General features: G+C 39.2%; 2 protein-coding genes across 7 annotated transcripts in view; one reads left to right on the forward strand and one right to left on the reverse strand.

Annotated features, from left to right (window-relative positions):
* The window catches only part of veph1 (ventricular zone expressed PH domain-containing 1), a 268147-nt gene that overhangs the window by 207174 nt on the left and 36607 nt on the right, over positions 1 to 24366 (reverse strand). The gene's annotated exons all lie outside the window — the stretch shown is intronic.
* ptx3a (pentraxin 3, long a) lies at positions 12181 to 23873 on the forward strand. Its single transcript, XM_057838015.1, has 4 exons — positions 12181 to 12501; positions 15044 to 15203; positions 15401 to 15819; positions 19478 to 23873. Exons 1-4 carry the CDS (start codon positions 12363 to 12365, stop codon positions 20143 to 20145), a joined length of 1386 nt encoding a protein of 461 aa, XP_057693998.1. The 5' UTR covers positions 12181 to 12362; the 3' UTR covers positions 20146 to 23873.

Below are 24366 nucleotides of genomic sequence, written 5' to 3' on the forward strand. Positions count from 1 at the left end.
CACATACCGTAATGGTCGGCAACGGATCGCCGCATACATTTCTTCAACACATGGCCGTGTCAAAAAAAAAAAAAAAAATCAGTTATGCTTATTTTTTTTCTTTATTTTTTTTATTTTTATTTTTTAAATCTGTCTTGTTCAGCTGCTTGACACGTAGAATGGGAATCTGAGTGTCCGAATTGTTTGAACAGTTTTAATGTATCACATGGGAGTATAATACAATGCTATGAAAAAGTATCTTAAATTCTAAGTCTTGAAATTTCTCACATTTCTGCATAAAATCACCATCGAATGTGATCTGTCAAAATCACACAGATGGAAAAAAAACTGTCTTCTTCAAATAAAACCACCTAAACATTTATAGGTTTTCATATTTTAATGAGGATAGCAAAGGATGACAGAAGAGGGAAAAAGTGAACCCTCTGCCTTAGGAGACCTAAAGAGCAATTGAAACCAAACAATTTAAGTCAGGTGTGTGTCCAATCATTGATGAGTGGTTTAAAGCTGCCCTGACCACTATAAAACACACACCTGGTAAGAATTGTCTGGATGAGAAGCATTGTCTGACGTGCATCACGGCTCAATCAAAAGAGTTGTCTGAAGACCTGCGATCAAGGATTGTTTATTTGCATACAGCTGGGAAAGGATACTAAACCATCTCTAAAAGTCTGGATGTTCATCAATCGACAGTCAGAGAAGTTGTCTACAAATGGAGAGAGTTTGGCACTGTTACTTCTATCCCAAGGAGTGGCTGTCCACCCAAGATGATGCCAAGAGTTCAGTGCAGAATACTCATAGAGGTAAAAAAACCTAGAGTGTCTGCAAAACATATACATAAATTACTGACACAGTCCAATATCTACAGTATGTGGAAACATCAACTACACTCACCAGCCACTTTATTATGTACACCATGCTAGTAACGGGTTGGACCCCCTTTTGCCTTCAGAACTGCCTCAATTCTTCGTGGCATAGATTCAACAAGGTGCTGGAAGCATTCCTCAGAGAGTTTGGTCCCTATTGACATGATGGCATCACACAGTTGGTGCAGATTTGTTGGCTGCACTTCCATGATGCGAATCTCCCGTTCCACCACATCCCAAAGATGCGCTATTGGATTGAGATCTGGTGACTGTGGAGGTCATTTGAGTACAGTGAACTCATTGTCATGTTCAAGAAACCAGTCTGAGATGATTCCAGCTTTATGACATGGTGCATTATCCTGCTGAAAGTAGCCATCAGAAGTTGGGTACATTGTGGTCATAAAGGGATGGACATGGTCAGCAACAATACTCAGGTAGGCTGTGGCGTTCCAACGATGCTCAGTTGGTACCAAGGGGCCCAAATAGTGCCAAGAAAATATTCCCCACACCATTACACCACCACCACCAGCCTGAACCGCTGATACAAGGCAGGATGGATCCATGCTTTCATGTCGTTGACGCCAAATTCTGACCCTACCATCCGAATGTAGCAGCAGAAATCAAGACTCATCAGACCAGGCAACATTTTTCCAATCTTCTATTGTCCAATTTCGATGAGCTTGTGCAAATTGTAGCCTCAGTTTCCTGTTCTTAGCTGAAAGGAGTGGCACCCGGCGTGGTCTTCTGCTGCTGTAGCCCATCTGACTCAATGTTTAACATACTGTGCGTTCAGATATGCTCTTCTGCCTACCTTGGTTGTAACGGGTGGTTATTTGAGTCACTGTTGCCTTTCTATCAGCTCGAACAAGTCTGGCCATTCTCCTCTGACCTCTGGCAGTTTCTGAAATACTCAGACCAGCCCTTCTGGCACCAACAACCATGCCACGTTCAAATTCACTCAAATCACCTTCCTTCCCCATACTAATGCTCGGCTTGAACTGCAGGAGATTGTCTTAAACCATGTCTACATGCCGAAATGCACTGACTTGCCGCCATGTGATTGGCTGATTAGAAATTAAGTGTTAACGAGCAGTTGGACAGATGTACCTAATAAAGTGGCCGGTGAGTGTGTGTGTGTGTATATATATATATATATATATATATATATATATATATATATATATATATATATATATATATATATATATATATACTGTATATTTGTGTCTCCATCCATGTGCCCGTGTGTAATGCGCACCATGATTTTACAAGTTGATTTTGGGGGAAAAAAGTGCACGTTATATTCGGGAAACGGTAGTGCTGAATTTATTATTATTTTTTTACTGCTTTTTTTTTTTTTTTCTTCATCACTAATTACAAAAGAATGACTCTGGCTGTTGTGTTAAAGATGATCACAGAGATGAACAACATATACATAATAACACAATTTAAGGCCCTATTACTTGTTCAAAGAGTACTTTGCCAGTGTATTTTTTGGGGTATGATACTTTAAATTGTCACATAAACTATTGCCTGAACAGTCACTAATTGTTCAATGATGATGACATTTTTACCTGGTAACAGATTATTTCTTTTTTTTTTTAATTGGAGAAATTGCCCCACCAAATATGGAACATTTGATATCAACAAATGTTAAGAAAAGGACCGCATTCTTCCATTTAGGCTAATGATTTAATGTGCACTGGATCAAATGAGTTGAGGTCAACTTTTTATAGGGCAATAAAGTGTATTCCCCCCTGCAGATCAGCACAAAATATGTGTGAGCCAGTGTTTGTTAGCTTGTACCACAAATGCATACTTTTTGTACCAAAAGTCATAGCATGTCACTTAAACACCTCTGATATGCAAAGGATGGAGTAAAAGCCATTTGAAACCACAGGAAGGCAATGGCTTCCATAAAACCCATCAATTTTAAGATCCTGCACTTTTTTTTTTTTTTAGGAGAGTGATGATGATGATAATGATCTTGTCACACAGTCACTAAAATGCTCTCCTTACATTATGGTAAACAGTGCATTATATCTTTTCAGGACACCATCATGAAGAAATTACACTTAAAAGTGTAGTCAGTTTAATTTATTGTCCCCTAATAATAGGTCAACACACAGCCATTAATTTCTAACCCACTGACAACAAAAGCGAGCACACCCTAAAGTGAAAATGTTCAAATTGTGCCAGTGTTAATATTTTGTGTGACTGCAATTATTTTCCAACACTCTGATTCACGGTCACGTTTCCAAGCTGCTGGATTTCTTTTTTTTTCAGACATTGTGCTCCTTCAACTTCCTTTGGATGAACAGATGTTCAGTACAGTTTCGATCTGTAGTGCCTATTTTCTAGTTGGTTGAGGTTGGTATAGTGTTGGAAAACTACTCTACAAGTCAGCTTTCCCAAAGTTAGTGTTCATGCTCTGAAGCAAAATCGCAGTTCATGCAGGCATTCATAGTTTTCACAATTAACTGTAGCTTTGGCTTTGCAGTTCCCGCAACACTAGTGCACTACAGACCATGACATTCCCACCTTCATGCTTGACTACTGGTGAGCCACATTTTTCCAATAATCTCCATCCTTAGTCAGCTTGTATTAATGGCTGCGAGTAAAGTTGTTTTCAGGAGAAAGTACAATACTTTTGCGCTGTTATATTTGGTTAACACTAACTATTTTATGTTGTAGCAAAATGCCATTTGTTCTGTGTTGTCTTATGAAGAAACAAGTCTCTATATGCTGGAGAGACAATGTTTCCTGGCCAGTTGTAACCTGTGATTCCCATAATTTATTCTATTTCCACCATAGATTTAATTGATTTGTTATTAAGCAGTTGCTCTTTTCTATACAAATGAAAATAACAATTACAAATATTTTTTCCCCTAAAACTCCTAAAGTAGTTTCTCACATCCAGTTGTCTTCTCTTTGTCAGTCTTCAAAACTTATATAGAATGTGCATGCACATGCAGACACAAAAACAAAATGTAAAAAAAAAAAAATGACACCATTATTAAGGTACAGTAGTTGAACAAAATAATGGAAACACCTAACATTTTGGCATCATAAACATTTAACATAATTGTTAAAGAATTGGCATGAGGAACATTCTAATGAAGTTGAGCATCTCAGATGCCGGCACAATCCCCAGACCTCAATATTATTGGACATTTATGGTCAGTTTTAGAGATTCAATTAAGACGTTAATTTCCTCCGCTGTCGTTTCTAAAAGAGTTAGAGGGTATTTTGGTTCAACATTCCTTCAGAAACAATTCACAAGTTGTATGACTCAATACTTCTGAGAATTAAGGCTGTAATTGCAGCAAAAGGCAGACCTACACCATTTTAAATGAGCTTTTGTTGATTGTTTTAAGGTGTTTCCATTATTTTGTCCAACCCCTGTATATTCTATACAAGTTGTTTGCCATTTTACTTGTCACGTGCCAAGAATGACCGATGGATGAACCATTGCTGAAGCCACTCAAGCTCACATAAAACAAAAAAGGTTTGTCCCAGCAAATTACAATAATGTTTGTGTGTGTAACCTGACTGTCAGAACAAATGCACCATAGCATGATCACTTTCTTAGGTTACATGTCAACATTACTGGTGACACATTGAACATGCAGAGAAGTGCTTTGCAGTCAGTGACACATTGAACATGCAGAGAAGTGCTTTGCAGTCAGATTATGTTGATCATCAACATTTTGTCCAACCCCTGTACATTCACAGGTTGTTGTTGTAGCCGGATTATTAATTGCTGGGCTGACTTGCAGCTAAGGGATTTTTTGGGAGCTACAGCTATGAATATCAAAATGCAGCCATCAAGACTCTAGCAAACAGGTTGCATGTGGCTTTCAAAGCTAGCACTGTCGCTTTTCCGAGCATATGGAGTAGGTTGGTCATTTCACAACACCACAAAGGAGGACACTTTGTGGCATTTGGTGAGGAAAGAAAATTGCAACATTGAATTCACGGATACACCCTACGGCAAGAAAATGAATTTGATTCCAAAATTTTCCATACTAATTATCCTCACAAGGGTTGCTGGGGTGCTGTAGTCTATTGACATTGGGCGAAAGGCAGATTACACTCTGAACTGGTTACTAGAATATGGATTGACAGCGGGGAAAGCCAATCACATGTTGGCTTAGCGACAACTTGGCAACCATTCAGGGAAAAATACTGAGTTTCACACAGATAAATGAGGTAGAAAGAGTCAAATTGAAGAAGTACAGAAACTATAAGTAGTATGTGTATTTTCCTAACTACTTTTGCCTGTTTCAAGTGTTTCAGGATTTATGGGCTGTTGCCATGTGGTGTAATTGGTGTCATACAGTCACACAATGGCTGTGCTCGCAAGCGGTATCCTTTTTTGTGTTCAAACATTTCTCTGTTATAGTTCACAGACATTTGTTATTTGCATCTTTGAAACCTTTGGGCAACCATTTTTCCAATGAAGGTCAATTATACTAAACCTTTTTGTTTTCCTTTAACTATTTGTGTGATTTAGTCATCCATTATCATCAGTCATGGACAGTGGTTGAAGTAGTGGTGACTACACAGTAGTAGTTGAATGTTGGCAGCGAAATGTCCCATGCATTCCTACCCGATTTAACATCCTTTGCATGTATGGATATAAAAAGATATAATCAAGTATCAACAATATTATGAGCATGCACTTTTGTGAGGTACTATAGCCAACACAGTCAAGTACTTAGGGGATAAATGCCAAAGTACCAAAGTGTACTATATTATAAAAAATTTACAACCATCATTGATGTTACAATTTGTTAAAATATTACAGTAAGTGTCAAATTACTGGGTAATTAATTTTAAAAGTAACTTAGTTACTTTATTGACTGCTTGTCTTTAAAAGAAAGTTATATTCAAAGTCACATGTGATATTTTTAGATGGTGTTTATTTATTTATCCATTTCTTTATTTTCCTCCATTATTTCGCGGTTATAAATTTGTCTAGTTTCTGAAGGTTGTTATGATGTACAATATTGCCTTTTGTAGCTGTTGAATTTACAGTATAACAGCAATTAGTTGCAACTTTGTTGTTGGTTGTAAGCTAGATAACTTGCTGAAGTCATGAGTTGGATTACTCCATGAAGCAAAAAAGTGGGAGTTTTTAAATGCACAGTTTAGCTCGCTGAAAAAAATATATATAGTTTTTAGTTCATGTTGAATCAATTATGCTACCCTTTTAGTTACAAAGTGTTCAGCCACGTTAATTTTGGAGGAACATTTTGCTGTATGTATGAAGTTATGGAACAAACTGTGATATAGCACAATTGGTCAGTAGAGGCCAACATTTCCTACTGCTGTGTCAGTAGTGACAGATAATTACAACTGGGCAAGTCAATGCCACTTTCCATTATTTCAGTGGAAGAAAATATTTTTGGTAAGTGAAATAAACTGCTTAAAGTGCCTGTGACACAAGACAGCATGTTTCTTTCATATTACACGCGGTATTTTATGCTCCTGAATGAAATGGACCACTTGGATGTCCGCAGAAGCGATCAATATATTTATCCAATCTTTTGAATCCCGCGCTACGAAAATGAGAGACTTCGGGCCACAGTGTCGGATTGAGGAAGAAGGTGGATGTAACGTTAACAGGTGACATCATCTTCACCATACAGCCATAATATTGTATGCAAAAGGATCCAGCTGATTTTGCGGTTTAATTAGTTGATTTTTTTGCATCACGCCAGCCCAATGTGCTGCAGTCTTTTGTTGCTACACCAGGAAGAGTTGTGTAAGCCTTTCTGGGTTTCCAAAAAATCCTGTTCACCGCGAAGAATGGGCAAAACAAGTCCGACAACCGAGGAACCATTGGACGGACGAGGAAATGAGTAAGCTACGTGTTTTATACTGGTTTAATTTCAAATAATGGGATCATGGCACACATTTTAATAAGGAGGGGGCTTGCATTTTGTGGGTGACAATACTCCCTGTCCACCGAGAAGGCAGGAGTGGCCGCCTACCTCAGCCAATGATCGGCGGCTTGTCGCACACCATTGTCACCGGCCGATGTAGGCGGGAGCGCCTGTGCTCGGGCAGCCACGCGCTCGCGTCTCCGGTACTTAATTGTGTCGAGACTTCAACCCCCCCTCGGCCCTCTTCTCATGCCCGTCTATAGAGCGCTATCCTCGGCTTGGGCCCGGGGAGACTCCCGCTCTCGTACCTGGTTCTCCATTGTGTCGAGACTTCCACCTCGCTCGGGACTCTTCGCAGTCCGTCTATAGATCACTATCTTCAGCTTGGGCCCCCCCACCCCCCACCCCCCACGCTGTCGTCTCGATTGTGTCGAGACTTCCACCCACCTCGGCCCTTTTCCCGTGCCTGCCTAGAAAGAGCTATACTTGGCTTGGGCGCGGGCCGGGGGCTGGATGATCGGTGCAAGCAATTACCCCCGTCGCCGTGTGTGACATGAGTTGGGGTAGTTTTGTGTGATTTTTCATGTTCGAAAAGCGAGGAAGAGACTTGGAAAAGCCACTCAGTTTGTGTTAGCATGTAGCCTAGCTCTTAGTCTCCGAGTCCCCGCAGGGAAATGACAAGACTAACTGACAGGACTAACTCCAGTGGCATAAAATACCTTCGGTTAGTTTAAGAAGTCGACAGTTTTGACAATTATGCAGTAATTTAGCCTGTAAAAATAATATGAATCTTCCTCCTCCATTAGGCATAATTCCACATCCAATGAAATTGCTACTCCGCTGACGTAATCACCCAGGTGGAGGCGCAGAGTGCAATAAGGACAGGAGGAGCTAATCGGCAGATTTAAACTCATTTATTGTTATCTGCGCTTTGCCAAATTGTTGTATATAGTCGAATTGTCTCAAAATATTAATTTAATTCCAATTAGGGTGTGACATGCACTTTAAGGGTTAGTTATGTATCCAACCAGGGGCAGAGTTTGAAGGGCCAGTGCGTAAACAGGGCGTGGTTGGGTGAAAGGTGGGGGTCAAACAGAAAGGTAAGATGATGCGCGGAGCTGGAAGTGAGGTGTTTAAGTGTTGAAATATCTCTCAGCTCAAATAGGATTTGACTGTCTATGAAGTCACTCCATGTTGGATGACGCCATCGTTGCAACAGAAACCTTTCAGGTGTGTCTATAATGTGGCCCAGTCTGAACAGGCCCAGATCTGATTTGGACACTTGCTAAAAATAGTGTGAGCAGTCAGCCCTAAAAATCAGATTTGAGGAGGAATTCAATAGGAATAGATATGCCATGTCTGCAGCCTATTTTACCCAGCAAACGAGTAATGCCGAGAGAAGCCAAATCCTTAAATCCCATGTGGAAGTCATTGAGGCCATCTGGTAAAGTATACCAAACACACACAAGCATACACAGTCACACACAAGAAAAAATATCTGATATACTGTACAATATGTCTACACAAATAACCAACAACATAAACAAAGTTTAGGCACACAAAAAAGGACGCAGACATGATTGAGTCCATTTGAATAAAAACATTGAAAAATCCACGGAGAAATTGTCTCTTTAACGCACACACACAAATTGCATGGGGCAAAAATCAACCTCTCTCCTCTTCCATTACCTGTTCCCCCCTCTCCCTCTGTGTGAGTCGTAGCAGTGGCAGTAATATCTGATTACGACATACAGACTACCTCCAACTACGCATTACTCACCGCTCGCAGGCTGGGAAACTGCTCATATTTCAATGGCACAAAGAGCTTTTTGAGCAAGTTTTGAAGTAAGGGTTATGCTCTGATTTAATTCTAATTTGACAAAGTTAAAATGCAATACGATGCAAAAGTGTACCACAAGGAAATAGTCACAAGGACACACAGGCCAAGCAATGGGAGGGAAGGGGACATCATGGTTAATGAAATAATTACGCATCTTCAGTCACTCTCAATGTGAATTGATTCTTTAATATTGCTGTCAAAAAAAGTCACTTGGGAATTCTCCAGAAAAGGCTAATACAGTGAAGGAAAAGAAAGTTGATTTTTCCATTTTGCAGGATCTTTAATTCTCTTAAACAACAGGAGATGACGACACACAATTCAGGAACAAAAAAAAAAAAAAAGAATTAATCACTTACAGTATGATATATACATTCGTTAAGGAAAGAGTAATTTAAAGCTAATCGATTAGGACACGTCTCCCAAAACATCACGAGGTGACCCCAGAAGAAGTGCCCCGAATCTCGGCGTGCATACCGTTTATATTGCTGTATAGTGCCACCCATAGGTAGACAAAACAAAAAGAGAGGTCATTGTACTGTAGATAACACACAGCTATGAGAAGATCATGTACAACCATGTGAAATCAACAGATATGTAGTTGTGTGAATTAATGGAAATATGAATCACTATCAATATATATCAACTGCTAAATTGTTTAGTAGTTAGATTTTTTATACTTCTATTTATACTGTTTTCTTGTCGTTTGTTGTTTGTCTTGTCTGTTACATTTTTCACCTTACAATTTTGTTCTTTCTACATTCACTTTGTATTTATATTGGCTTTTAAAACGGGACCTAAGTTCTATTTTCTCACCATTAACATGTAAATGCTAACTGATGAGACAATAAAAATCTTTGAATCCTTGAATAGGCCTGAAGTATAGCCTGTACAACAGTGAGTGCATTTGATCAAGTCAATCATACAAAAATGCCAAAAATATTTTATGTATTATTTAAGTTTTATAAACATTGTGGAAAGCTGTTCCCTCCGTCGTGGAATTTTCTAAATTAAAATAAATAAATGAATAAATACAATATGTGACAATAGTAATAATAATGAATTACATTTAAAAGATTTAACAATGAAACGAGTACTTTCTAAAACCTCTACAATCTTTCAAGAGATAAATTCACAGAAAAATTAAATAATAGAAGTATATGATCTTATACTGCCCACAGTGCTCTTCACTGTGGGCAATGAATAGCGCTTTTATTTGAGCTGTTTCAGTTACATTTTTAAGGTGAGTGATACTACTTGCAAAAATTGCTAAATGTTTTTTGGGAGAAAAAAAAATGACAACATAGTTGCAATTTACTCTTTGAATGAGTCTGTTTTAAACAGCAAATCTATTTTGTGCTACACCCAGTATATACTAGGGGTGTGACAATATATCGAAAAGGGTGATATATCACGATACTCTGTAACCCAAAATGTTATCGATATGCTCCCACCAAGAATTGATTTATCGTTTTAAAACATTGTCACAGTTTCAAAAGGAAAAAAAAGAACCAACAGGTTTCCACTGACTGCCATAGACGTCTACTGGGAGGGTGGCACCGAACGAACATTCACGTCAAACGGATTGGATGTCTACTAGTGACAGCAGAAGCATGAAAAGACCTTGTTTTTCTGTTTATTAGTGGTATTGTAGAATATCCTAGAATTATTTCCTAACCCATGTATCGATAGTTGTTGCATCGTGTCATGATATCATTGTTACCGTGAGCCTTGTATCGCAAATTGTATCGTATTGTGAGGTACCCAGAGGTTCCCAACTCTAATACTGTTTTAAATCCATTTCAAACTTCCTGTTTAGTGGCAGAAGCTGACAGACGCTACAAGTGCTTCCAAGCAAAAACTGTCAACTCCTCTCAACCAATCAGCCGAACGCCAACACAAACACACACAAATAATACGCCACAGGCTCATACAGCAGAGAAGAATCATACACTATCCTGCACTACAGATAGGTAAAAAAAGATGCTACCCTGTGGTCGTACATGGATATCATATCATTCATGAGCGTTTTTTGTGAGTGTTTTAATAATACCTTTATTATCTATTTTAGGACTCATTTTGAATGCAAACTTTGAGCACTCTGATGTCATTATACTGTAAATTCTAAATGATATTTGACATATGAAATGGAGTTAACTGTTTTTGCAAAAAAAAATATATATATATATATGTGAGTTGCATTTATCTGCTTTTGACATAAAAATAGAAATGAAAAAAATATTTCTTTTAAATTTTAAAACTTAAAAAAATCAATTTAGTCAAACTGCTCGACTTACACAGGTTTTACGTGACATTTGTAGAGGGAAAAAATAATTTATTGAATTTTTTTTTTAGCGGATATATGCTTTTCAAATTAATTTTGCAGTTTGAAATGTCTTGTTTATTCTGACCTAATTAAGTGGTGAATTCCACTTGCAACGAATTGATACCTTATCCCTTTGTCTGCAGGTTGCATGGGTACTAGATGGATCGGTCTACTTAGGAGTAAGGCTAACCAGGAACACCTGTGGCTCATTAGTAGAGCCTTTTTAAGCCCACACCAACCATACGCCAGTTGCCAGATGATTCCAGCACTAGCACTGTTAGTAGCCTCGCTCCTGAGAAGACTACGTGTTCCCGTGTACTTGACACGTAGCTGTTCCAGTGAAATTGTTGTCCTGGTCACATTTCTGTTTTCCGGAAAGTGCATTTTTTTCCCCATTTGGTGATTTTGTATTTGAGACTGTTTTAAAAAATCAATTGTAGACCACCTCTGCAACTGAGTCCTTGGCCTTTCCTGACCATCCCATAACAGTTATATATGTATTTTTACTATAGAACTTTACCCAACTTACTGGGGAAGAGGGTTTACTGAGTAAGCAGGCAAAAACGAAAGAGGTGTGGACATCTGAAATGAGTATGTTGAAGATGTCGAAAAATGTGGCCTTCCAAAGTGAGGAAGGATCATCCCTGCAATGTTTAGTATATTCCTATATTATATTCCTGTAGAATTTGTATTGATGTCTATGTTATTACATAAAGTCTTGGCCCAAACTCGAGTAGAAAGTATTTACAACCTTTCTTCTCCTCTGACAGCCCTATTTCATGATAATAATCATTATATCATTATCACTAATAATGAAGATTATGGGAGCCAAGGGGCATACCATTCCATTTCCAAAAGTAAAAGCAATAAGAGTAAAAGCATACCTTGCTCTTAAGAGTAAGCCACATAAAATTAAACACCCCATGATCTGATGCAAAACCTTTAATAGTGCTTCATAATAAGCATGCTCTGCTGCGGATTTGTGTGCATGTCAACAGTTAATAGAAATGCCATATATTGGCCCTTTAAAGTCAATGAGTACCTCTCCTAAAAAGTGAAGTTGATTGATTGAAAGAAGCAACCCCCTTCTTTAACTGTGTATCTGGTTGGAGTAGACAAAACTGCTTGGCTTTTTGCCAACAATTGCTCAGCATTTAACACAAGAAAGAATGGAAGCAGTAAAGAGAAGGTGGAGGGGGAGGGACAAACATTGCATGAGGCATCAGGGAGGGAGAGCTAGAAAAAGAGAGTGGTGGACCGGAGAAAGAGACCAGAGGGGACCACAGTGACAGACAGAGTACACGCGAACAGAAACAGAAGGGAGCAAGCAATTTTCCTCAAACATCTATTTTATTCCCCCACCTGTACTACTACTACTACTATTACTACAACTACTGGTACTACTACTACTACTACACTCAGAAATATCCACACAGCCAAGCAGCATGTTGCACTGGAGGCTCCTTCTGGCAGTGGGTGTGTGGTCGATGTGTGTATGTCTGACTTTGACCTATGAGGATGATATTGAAGTTAACTACGCTGACACGTACTACAACGAAATAATGGAGGAAGAAACACCAGAACGTAAGTGTTACCCAAAAAATGAACTGTACGTTTTACTGCCTCCCAGTTGACATTTAATTTGATTTCGGTTCCTCATATTCAGATCCAATTCTTATGTCAGAGCCATAGCTGTTACTAGAACACCTAGCAATAACAAAGCTCAGCAATAGAGGGATGTCTATTGTCATTTGTTTTGTGATTTATTTGCAGGATATTGTGGATTACATTGAGACAAACTGTAACATCCGTTGAGACAAGCTGTAACGTCCAAAATTGGAATGCAGCAAAAATGATGCACTCAGGAATTACCACCAACATTTTGGGGGAAAAAAGAGGGCTCAAAGTCTTTCATTGTACTTCTCACTTCTCGATCTAGTCAATATACTGCCTATGGTTTTTTTGTGTTGCCAACATATGGCGACTTCTGGAAAAGTGGAGGAAAAGGAACAATGACCATTAATCAAAACTTGAACTTGAACTTAAAACAATCAATGTCAAAATCACAAAGTGGAAGATATGCCTTAACTTCTTATGATGCATTCTGATGGATCTACAACATCTTAAGCTCTGATGTGTAACTTTTTTATTTGTAAAAGTAAAGACAGTCGTTTTCACTCAAGCAACTACTAATTGAGATTTGAATATGCTGTTTATGGCTATCAGCTCCTCTTCCCGTGATTGGCTGACAACCAAGGTCTACCCTGCCTTTTACCCATAGCCTGCTGGGATAGGCTCCAGAACCCCACGACCCTCGTGAGGAAAAGCGTTGCAGATAATGGATGGAGCTCCTCTAATATCTTTCCGTAATTTTCAGTATTAGTTTTTAAAATATTTATTTTGTGTGGACTTGCCACTGGTTCCCTCACTGCTGCACCAAAAATGACAGAAGATAACACGTTTCACCTAGCAATGGGTGGGGCTTGGGCCCTTGTCTCACATTTTTATAAACAAACTTAATATTGTATTTCAATAAAAGAAAATGATCATATATTAATTACATCTCCACAGAATCCACCTTTCTCTCAAATAAGCAGTCCTCCAAGACTAAATAAAATAAAAGCGTTCTAGAATACCTTAGCGGAGACACAGTCACGTCAAAGCAGTGTTGTAATGTGGAGGTTCAAAGCTAGGAGGCGACAAAAGGTACGCTTCAAGCAAAACTTGCCAATGAAATGCCAATAGGAGTCACTGTTGTTCAGAAAGCACCTTGCTTTTAATTCCTGCCTCCTCAAAGCTGAGTAATTTTATTTTATTGTAAATGTAATATGAAGAATGTCTCAATATATTTATCTGATTTTTGACAGTTTGGTGTATTAAAATGGCAATTAAGAGAAAAGGCCTGTGCATTTAAATTAGTCTGAAACAAATTACCAAGAAAAAGAAAAACAATCTATACAGGATATAATGTTATATGTATTATATACGTGAATAAAGAGAAACTGCTCTAGCGAGCAAAGAGTATTTAAAGAATAGCATGGTTTACTGTCGCAGCCCCAAATTCTAAGTCATGTAGTAAGTGCTATACATAGACATAATGCAATTTCACTCATAGACCCACCGAAATCATCTAAAAAAATATTTATATTACGTACTTTTGTTAGTCACTGTATGCAGCTGGAGCAGTATGTCTAAAGCTATTTTTTTTCTCTGTAGGACATTACTACCCTGAATTGTACCTTTGTCTTATAACTACATGAACTACAATCATTCAAGGTCAATTTTGAGGTTGAAATGAATGGTGCCTCTAGAATGGTCATGCTTCAGGAGGCATAGAAAAACCTCTGAGTGTAGTAATCATTGTAATTGCTATTCAAAACAGTTACCAGGTGTTTTCAAATGTACGTAGAGTGCATTTTCGATAAGGTACAAAACAAAACCCATAAAGAACAAGAATTAAAGTCCACTTTTCACCCCAAATTCTGTGAATCTTTTCAGACATTTATCCAGGTACTGCAGTTGACAATATGTGCTTCAAACACTGTAATTCCTCTTTGTTTCTAGTTTTGAGATGATAATGTTTCCCAGTAGCTCGTCCATCACTTGAAAATCGCATATGCTTGCCCAGGGTGATTACCTAGGGTGTATAATCTTAGACATAACAGATGGCCAGGTACCTCTATAACCATTAGTTTTGTGACAAACAAATGCTTCCTATAGTGCTGTTGATACTAGTCCATGAAAGACTCCGTTCTACTCAACAGAACCGAACCACACAAAGTTTGTTTGCAAGACCACCTCTTAAAGCTGCTTGAGTCCATTTGTATGGTGTGCCCCACCGTTTGGATGATGACCAGAATTCCTTTTAACCTAACAAAACTTGTCAACTGTGATCACACCCTCAATGTACAGAAGTCATTCTCACCATCAAATTGCTTCAGTACACAGCGGTAGAAAAATGACTCACATACTCCCATTTTTAATCCTCTCTAGAAGCCATTTTTGTCCTTCACTGTTTTATGCTTGCAAAAATACATACACACAAAAGAAATTCACTTGAAAATTCACAGTAGCGATTTGTCATGTTAATGCAGTTTTTCCTTATCCTTCCACTATCTGTCTCTAGCCACACCGAGTGTTACCCCCTGTAGTTCTCCAGATCTCACAAAGTGGGACAAAATCTTTTCAATGCTGGAGAATAGCCAGATGAGGGAGAACATGCTTCTTCAGTATGCTGATGACATAGTCAAAGTGGAGATGGGGTCTCTGCGTGGGGAAATACTCAGGTCAGTTGGATGACTGAATGAGATGATTATGCAACAATGGTGCAGCTGACACCAACCATCTGAATGCCATTGAGTAACATCTGATATTTTACAATTTCACTATGCAGAGTCATGCAGAAGTTATGACGTCATTACATTTAGTCATAATGGATTGAGGTTACTGCATTTTTATCATTGATTTTGGTTCTGATGGCTAGGTTTGTGGCCCAGTATGGTGGTTCATGTGGGGCTGCAGTGGAGACGGCAGGAAGAAGGATGGCCTTGCAGCTGGAAGGAAGACTAAGGGAATCCCTTGAACGACTAAAATTTGGAGATTACTCCATTACTGGTGGTAATTCTGTTGGGAATTCAAACATAGAGGCCATGCTACAACAGCTTCTCACTGCCACACGAAACCAAGCGGCCCGACTAGCCAAGCTGGAAACCACTTGCTTCAGCAACACAGCAGGTGTGAAAGCAGCATTTCAGCTTTTACAGGGTCGAAGGGGAGGCCACATAGAGCAGGAGGTCACGTCACACGAGGTAGCTTTGGAGGGGGCCTTGGCTGTGTTGCAGCAGACACGAATGGAGCTCCAGGAGGTGTTGAGTTCATTCCAGTACAGACACCTGCCTGCAGGTAAAGTCAATTGTCTCATCTCTCTCTTTTACAACCCCTGAAAATGCCTTGTTTTCTCTCTCTGGGTTTGTTTTCTTCTTTCTTTATTAACTTGTGATCAAAATATACACCATAAACCCTGTTAAATGACCATAGCTCTAAAATTTGAGGGAATCAATTGCCTCAAAATTTTTAAGCTTTAAGTTTTGAGCTTGCTCCCCGCTGGGATGGCAAAGGCAGCATCTGGCATACCTATTCTCTGCATGACTAACACACACGTTAGGGCTGATTCATGCTTCTGCCTTGATGGCAGAAGGATGGCGTAGACCCTACGTCGTCATAGAGCATTCAAAGTTCTGCATCAAGGGGAACTTGTTGCTCTGTAATTCACCGCCAAGCCACAAGAAGGGTGTGGCTTTGTCTTTGTATGGTTTCGGAGGACTATTGTCGAATTCCTTTAGTTTTCCTCCGGTCATATACAGCAGCGGTAATGGAGATGGAACGTGTGTATTTGCAGCTGCAGCTAATCAATATTGAATAACAAATGTTGTTAATACAAATTTTGAAGCGTGGGCGATACCGAAAACGCTTGCGAATGTTTGAAAACAGCGGTGTTGTTGTGCAGCACCGGAAACAACGTTCTGTGCGGACCAATCGCAGCCTTTTGACGTTCATACCACAACGCGTTGACGTGATGCGTAGTCAGGATGTTGTGGAGGTGCACGTCAAGCTACGGTGTAAGGTCGTGAATCTGGTCTGCGTTAACAGTGTAGGTCCGCTGTGACCATAATGCAGAAGCATAAATCAGCCTTTAGAAGGGGCATACACATGACTAGATGCCACTGAACACATAGTAAGATGTCGCCAGAATAATACTCACAGGTGATTCGTTCTATTTGCCCATTGGGTTACCCATTGCACATTTATCACAACTTCAGCCGCTCACACTTTTATCTGACCTATCTTCCCACTTTCTTTCCTATGGTTCTGGTATCCCCTCCCAACATGGTGTCTCCATGGTAAGAGTAGACATATAGACAGCAATGATACTTGCATTAGGTAGCATATAAATTTAATCCTATTTTTTGTATCACTACTCCTTCAGTTCTTCTGTCTGTTCTTCCTTTCGATCTGCCAACCCAAACATTTTCTGTCAAGCTGCTTTCTCTGAATAAAGAACACAATATAAACAACCACAATGGGAGTACACCAAACTCCAGTGTGCCACATTAAAACTGTTCAGCCTATAAAGACTATGAGATTCTCATTCTCTGTGACGAAGCAGCTGAACAGGATAGGTAAAAAAAAAAAAAAAAAAAAAAAAAAAAAAGTGTCTGTCTACATTTTAACCCTAACCCAACACCATACACGTGTCAACAGTGGGACTCAAGCCTGCGTTGGCCACAACAAAAGTTGTTTCAGTTGTATTAAAGTTATGAAATATTAATATGAAATGTGAATATTATTATAAAATCACACTTACTGTATGTAATTAGGTGTTTTTTTGTATGTATGTTTGTTTGTTTGTTTTAATGAAATTTGTTTTTCAAAAGCCCAGCTACGTGTGTACCACACATTGAATCTCAACTGCCGAGATCATTCAACATTGGTTCTAAATTCTTTTTAACAATGTATTATTACATAGGCTCCTTATCCTAACAGTGGTCATTTAAAATGCTTTTGTATCATACCTCAACACACTAGGCCCTATTTTAACAAGAGACATGAGCAGCAATGTTGAACTTTAGAAGAACTTTTTGTAAAACTGAGTTTACACTATTCAATCTATTTAATTATTTTGAATACAGTGATAGTTAACTTTGCTGTTGCATTGAGGTCACACATAAGGTCCAGGAACGATGACCACCACTTGCTTCTCAGCAGCAAAGAACTAATCTCACATTTTATGTGAGAGTCGTATAGTCATATACCCGTGGTCCTCAATTAGCGGACCGCAGTCCACGACCGGACCACAGCACACCTCTCTGTGGACCCACGAACGAACGAAAAAACAAGAAAAAAAAACTTTTTTCAACCTATATCATTTGTATGAATCGCCGGTTTATCACTATGCACTACTATCGCTAAAATCTGTTTCATTTTTAGTCAAACATCTTCCATGTTCTCACTTCTGTTGTCATCTCTATTACAACGATGCCTTATTGGCTGAGGGAGCGTGCATGGATGCGCTGATTGGCTGAGGGAGCCTGCATGCTACTAGCTAGCGTGGACGGACTGCGGCAGTGTCGGCAACCTCAAACACGAGTCGCACCCGGCACTTTGCAATTTGTTTGTACATGCTGTCATGTACTTTATTTTTCATTTAAGAACAAACGTGAGTCATACTGTGAGCAAACGTGATTTCTTTATTTATTTCTCCGTGTTACCCCAGCATTCTCGCTGCATGCGGGCAACGTTCAAGATCACAACATTATGCAACATTCACTAGCACCACACATGCCACCAGTAGAAGACCGAATCTAACAAAATGGCATGCTCAAAGTTGACCAAGTGAGGAAAAGTGGACAACGAAAATCGCTGTTTCAATGAGGAATGGAATGACAAATATGCGTCCATTTTACGAACTGCAAGTACCAAACTTATGTGCTTAATATGCTTAAAGACAGTTGCTCTGATAAAAAGTGAAAATGTGAAACACTATTATGCTAAAGAGCACAGCTCTTTTGAAGATGTTTTCTCCTAAATCAGAATTGTATTGAATTGACAATGAACACAAATTGCTCTCATATGGTTTCTGTCACAACTCTCATCTACTGTATCTACTATATCCTCAATGAAATAAACACTGACTGGTGATATGGTGACAAGCAGTTCGAGTTCCAAATGCAATTTTAAAATAGGCATATTCTTTTTATATAACACTACTTTATTTCTTAGAATATTTTTTATAAAATGTTGATGAAAGGAATGAGAGAACACCTATTCATTCTCCTACATATAAGCAGAGGGTGAGGCAATCACAAGAGAATCATCAGACATAAACCCACAACACACACCCTGGGGATAAACACACCCAGATGGGAATCATCATGAGAACACCCAGTGTGTCTCTTTTCACCACTATTTTATGAATGGCAGGAAAGACAGATAGCCAATCCAAATTTGACTATAGAAATAAAATAAAACCGCTACAAGTCATCGAGAGGCAAAAAAGAAACAACAATTATCCATTTCCAATAAATGATGTTACTCTCTTCAGTTGCCAAATGGTTCTACATTTAACATTTGTCAAAATACATCCAAAATTGCTTATCCATGTTGTGTTCCACAGAGGTCCCATTTCCTTTCTGTTGCCATATTTCACACTACTCTTGCATTGTTATGTGGCATATGCTCACTAATCCTTTTAAGTTAAATAACTTATTTTCTAATTCAGCTACTGAGTTTAAAAATCAAGTAAAGCCTGTCCAGTTATTGATTTCAATTTTAATTTATACATTTTTCCCATGCACAGTATTTGGTGTTTATTTAACTTAGCTACATATGAATATTACCCTTATATGGGTTTGAGAGTGATGACCACCATCAGCTTTATTGAATTATTCATTCCCTACTGCTTTAATCTATTCTTTTTACCTAAAACACTCTATGAATATGACTGTGATCAGATGATTAACTTGTGATTTTATCATCTCCATTACACTATCTTGTCTGACAGGTAATGAGATGGCAATCCTCTTTCCCATGCGTTCCCGCCGCATCTACACTTCTGTGATACCAGATGTCCCCCTTTCACTGTCCTCCTTCACCGTCTGTTTGTGGGTAAAGCCAGTGAAAGTCTCCAACAAAACAGTTCTCTTCTCTTACGGCAACCGCCGCAACCCCTACGAAATCCAGCTCTTGCTCAGCCACACCTCAGCCCTGTTCACCATAGGCGGAGAGGCTCACCTGGTAGAAGCACGTGGTGTGGTCAATCCAAAAATTCCACCAGAATGGCTCCACCTATGTGGGTCTTGGTCCTCTGAGCAGGGTCTGGCATCCTTGTGGGTAGGTGGGAAAAAGGTTGCTTCCACACCTGGTGTGGCAGAGGGTCACATCCTGCCAGATGGAGGTTCACTCCAGCTGGGACAAGAAAGAAATGGTTGCTGTCCTCTGACCCCGAGCAGCAGCGGAAACGGGATGTCAGGGTTTGAAGCAGGGTTTGATCCAAAGTTGGCATTCACAGGGACAATGACAGGAGTAAACATGTGGGACAAAGTACTACCGGAGGAGAAGATTTCTCAGCTAGCTTTGAAAGAAGGTCACAGCTCAGAGCAATGGGGAAACATAGTGGCGTGGGGTGTGACGGAGATGGTGCCACATGGAGGCGCTCAATTTATCGATTAATATAGACTCCCTGATACTCAGCAGCATTGTCCTTGCCTATCACAAACTTTGTTATCAACGTTCATGCTAAAAATGAGGAAACCTTATATTTGTGCAAATATTTCAATGTTTCTTTTGGTACCACACTCATTGAATGGAGGGCATATCTGACACACGCTGCTCGCTGCAACACACAAACACTGTCAAGCATTCATCTCGAAAAACGTGTGTTGTTGCAGGAAACGTGCTGCAACCAGTTTTTACCAAAGACCTAATTAGGGTGTAAGAAGGAGACCATTGTGAAAGTGGGCATGTTCTGAGCGAAAAAATAAAACAACTCCGCATAGACAGGAGAGGGTACCCAGAGGTCAAAAAAATTAAAATGTTTCAATTTTAGAGCCACGTATTTACATTTTTAGATATTTTGAGTCATTATTGTCTGTAGTTTTGTCATAACCGACAAGCTGTTTTTGGATCAATATTATCATCTTTTGTTATTTCAAGCTTGTTATATGCTTTCCTATACTAAGCGTCAGAAAGAGTAATTCTTTTTATTAGTCCGCTTTTGGATGAAAAGAGGTACCATGTAAAGAGCTTTGCAATGTAGTGAGCCATGAAACATGTGATCTAGCCAATACTGAAAACTGCTGTGCATGCTTCCTGTTAAGCATAGCCAAGACTAGAAAAAAACCTTAGATTGCAGAAGCTGGAGGCAATCTTGCATTTTCTTTCACCTTTCACCTTACCAAGCTGAAAACGCTGTAAGTCCCATGCATTGCTTTGTACTTATCAAAATGTTTGTTTACATTCATATTAGTCCTTCCATGTTTGCTTTGTCAGGTGTCCAGTACTTTTTACACATAGTGTAATATAAGTTTATCTAATTTTTGTATTGCAAAGTTACAATGTTAAGTTTGAGATTGAAATGTTTTTATATACGTGAGGGAAATGTTTACAAGATTTGGTGAACTTTTGTGGATTAAATTAGTTATGTATAATACTGTAGATTAAATGAATTTGGTTTCCCTGGAAATGGCAACAGGTGACGATGAATGTATTTTGTACATAAATGCATATTACAAAATATGGTTGGGTGAGTGTGGTATGAATAAAGCTGGAATGCTGTAATAGATTTGCCTGGTTAAGTTGATAACTGCATTGTACGAATAAGCAGACCGGCAATATGTGGCAGAAAATTAAAGTAAATATAAAATAACACGACGGGGCTAAAAACGAACATTAAGTGCAGGGAAAATATAACGAATCATACGCTGAATCAACCAATTTTTGACAGCAGCCTGTCCTAAAACTTGATAACAAATATCCTTTGTCACAGTCATAACGAGTTCTTCTCCAATCCTGAAAGGTTTCTCGACTTTAGCAATACGGTTATTAGGGGTGTGGCAAAATATCGATATTGTGATATATCGTGATACTTTGCATCCCAAAAGGTTTTCGATATGCTAATGCCAAGTATCGAAATATCGTTTTAAAAAGGTGCCAATGTTTAAAATTAAAAAAAGGAACCAAAGATTTGCTACCAAAATCTTCCAATATAATAGTGTCTCAGTTAACTCAATGAATGTGATTGACGCGCTTGACACCCAATCTATTAGGGCGAATTAACATTCGTTTATAAGAAACCAGAGCATTCACAGTCACTCATTCCGATTTTCACGGCATTTACAGGTCACTTCCTGTTCATTTTAGGGCATTTACAGATCACCTCATGTTGAGTTTGAGTCACTGCCTATTCATTCCCTGTTGATTTTGGGTTAAAGAACAGGAAGTGACCCATAAAATGCCCCCAAATTAACAGAAAGTGACCCTGAAATGCTCTAAAATCAGCAGGAAGTGACTGAAAATCAACAGGTAATGACCTGGAATGGCGCAAAATTACCTTGTTGCCTGTCATTGGCTGCCACTGATAGCCATATAAGTGGGAGGAGCCAGTTTGAAGTGGGAGGGGTTCATTCACTGTCACCCTCCCAGTTCAAATGGATTGGACGACTACTAGTGCTGAACTTACAGCAGAATCATGAAGATTGCATGTTTTTCTGTTTTTTAGTTGTTTTGTAGAATTATTTCCTGACCAATGTCAATAATCACTGTATCACAGTATCGTGAGATCATCGTTATCATGAGCTTTGTATCGCAAATCGTATCGTATCGTGACGCACAAAGAGGTTCCCACCCCTAACGGTTACCACGAGGTATGATGCTCTAAGTGCATTTGCTTTTGTTGCCTTGTTTGCTAGCTTTTGGCCACATACAGTATAGTATTATATGTAGAATGAACCTGTTTGTAGACTCATTCTCTGGCTCAGCAGGTGGCCTTTTCCCCATAAAAAAGATGTCCAAAGACGTCGTCGCCCGCAGCACACGGCCAACAGCAGCTAAAGTTACTGTTTACATTGACTGACGGTGAGCTGCTATAGGTGTACAAACACCCCAGAAATGGCGAACAACCACAAGAGGGGGGTGTACGCAAAACTATACTCAGATTAGTCAAGAGGCACGGGCCGTATTGCAGTTGTTAATAAATTATTCATTATTTCACTGCGGCCCGGTAGCAAATGCGCCAAACACCAGTCCCCGGCCTAGTGTTTGGGGATCCCTGGTCTAGAGCAATACGATTAAATGTTGTATGACTTTTCCTTAAACATATCGTATGTGATCCGATAGCAAAATCAACATTGGGGGTCCTATTTTTGTACGTTGTCGAAAAGTATCTTAACAGTCCCTTTTACAGTGGCATATTGGTTGCCGCCGCTCATCCTCTAATTCACAATAGGGAAAACTGATTTACTCAGTGGAAGGTTGACTTGCGCTTGGTATGGGGAACTATGAGCAGATCTAACAGCAGTTTACTTAAATTTGGACAGGGAGTGCAGCACTGTAAAATGAACATTTGGAGACAAGCCTTTCCACCTTAATCATTCATGTCCGTGTGCCGGAAGGCCCATCTTGGTGCAGTCTTGTCTACCCAATTCGAAAACAGAATTGGAGTTGTTTACGCTGGTAAAAAAATACACTTGGAGACAAGTTTTACGCTTAAGATCAAGAGAGCCTGATAAGAACTTATGCTTGTCTAACCAATATATCAGAAACCCCATCATTCACATCGCCCATTACATACTGTACTTCTTTCACGCAATGCTGCTTAGAGACACATACATGTAAGAAGTCGTCAGTTTTTGTTTCCATGAGCTGCATGTATAAGCGCATGTTTTGCTTCCATTCCTGTGTTTACACTGCACTGTTTACATTCAGTGTCAAGGATGACTGCCTCATTAAAAGCAACACAAGGATGAACTGCATTGAAGTGAGGTTTATGTGCCGCATCAACGACACAAAAAGAAAATCATAGTTTGGAGCTAGCGTATTTTAAAGCCCTTAAACCACACTACTGTGTGGTTGTGTCATATTCTGGCTCATAAAAGGACCACCATCACTTTGTCACCCCCTGGCGAGTTGCACCAGGGGGTTTGTGTAATTTTATCGATAAGATCTTTTTGGCATTACTATCCTTTTCCCCTCATTCATTTCCATCTCAGGTTTTTTAAAGTTGAAAGTATTGGAGTGTTATCCCAAGGTCAGAACTTCAGCACTACCACATCACAGCTGACAAAGCATTCACTTGATACAGCACAAATAAAATGTAAATAGAGCACATCCAAAGCAATGACAGTACTGCTCCCATGGGACGTCGCTAGTAATTATTCTTCAGATCATGTTAGCTGACTTTGGCACACAGTGCATGAAGAAGGTCCATAAAAGTAAAAGTATACATAATAATGGGTATTTCCATTTTAACATAATTGCTGACACTTCTAAACTTTGAAAATCTTACCATGTATTACTTAGGTATACATATTTTTCATAAATATTACCATTACTGACTAGCTGTGTACTGACTACCTGAACGATATTAGAAAAAACTGTTGCTGCGATTTTTTGGGGTTTGCGATATATTGCGATATTATATTGCGATATTAAAAAAAATATATATTTTTTTTTTTTTAAAATAAATTTTTACTAGATGACTTGAATAGCTGTTTGGAAAAACTTTGAATTACTCAGCATGACCACAGTGTACAGTATTCCACCGTTTTTCGCGGTTAATAGGGACCAGAACCCGCCGCGATAAGTGAAAAACCGCGAAGTAGTGCATACCCCCCACCCCACCCTGTGTGCGTGTGTGTGCGTGTGTGTGTCTGGATTTTTTATGCTGTACAACAG

This window comes from Corythoichthys intestinalis, chromosome 6 (genome assembly GCF_030265065.1).
Source record: "Corythoichthys intestinalis isolate RoL2023-P3 chromosome 6, ASM3026506v1, whole genome shotgun sequence".
Classification (NCBI taxonomy): Eukaryota; Metazoa; Chordata; class Actinopteri; order Syngnathiformes; family Syngnathidae; genus Corythoichthys; species Corythoichthys intestinalis.

What these genes read in the sequence shown, in the direction of transcription:
- ptx3a (XM_057838015.1), top strand. Translation starts at nt 12,363, where the DNA reads ATGTTGCACTGGAGGCTCCTTCTGGCAGTGGGTGTGTGGTCGATGTGT. An exon ending in GGAGGAAGAAACACCAGAAC is followed by an intron (nt 12,502 to 15,043) that starts GTAAGTGTTACC and finishes ATCTGTCTCTAG; the next exon opens with CCACACCGAGTGTTACCCCC. An exon ending in GTACAGACACCTGCCTGCAG is followed by an intron (nt 15,820 to 19,477) that starts GTAAAGTCAATT and finishes CTTGTCTGACAG; the next exon opens with GTAATGAGATGGCAATCCTC.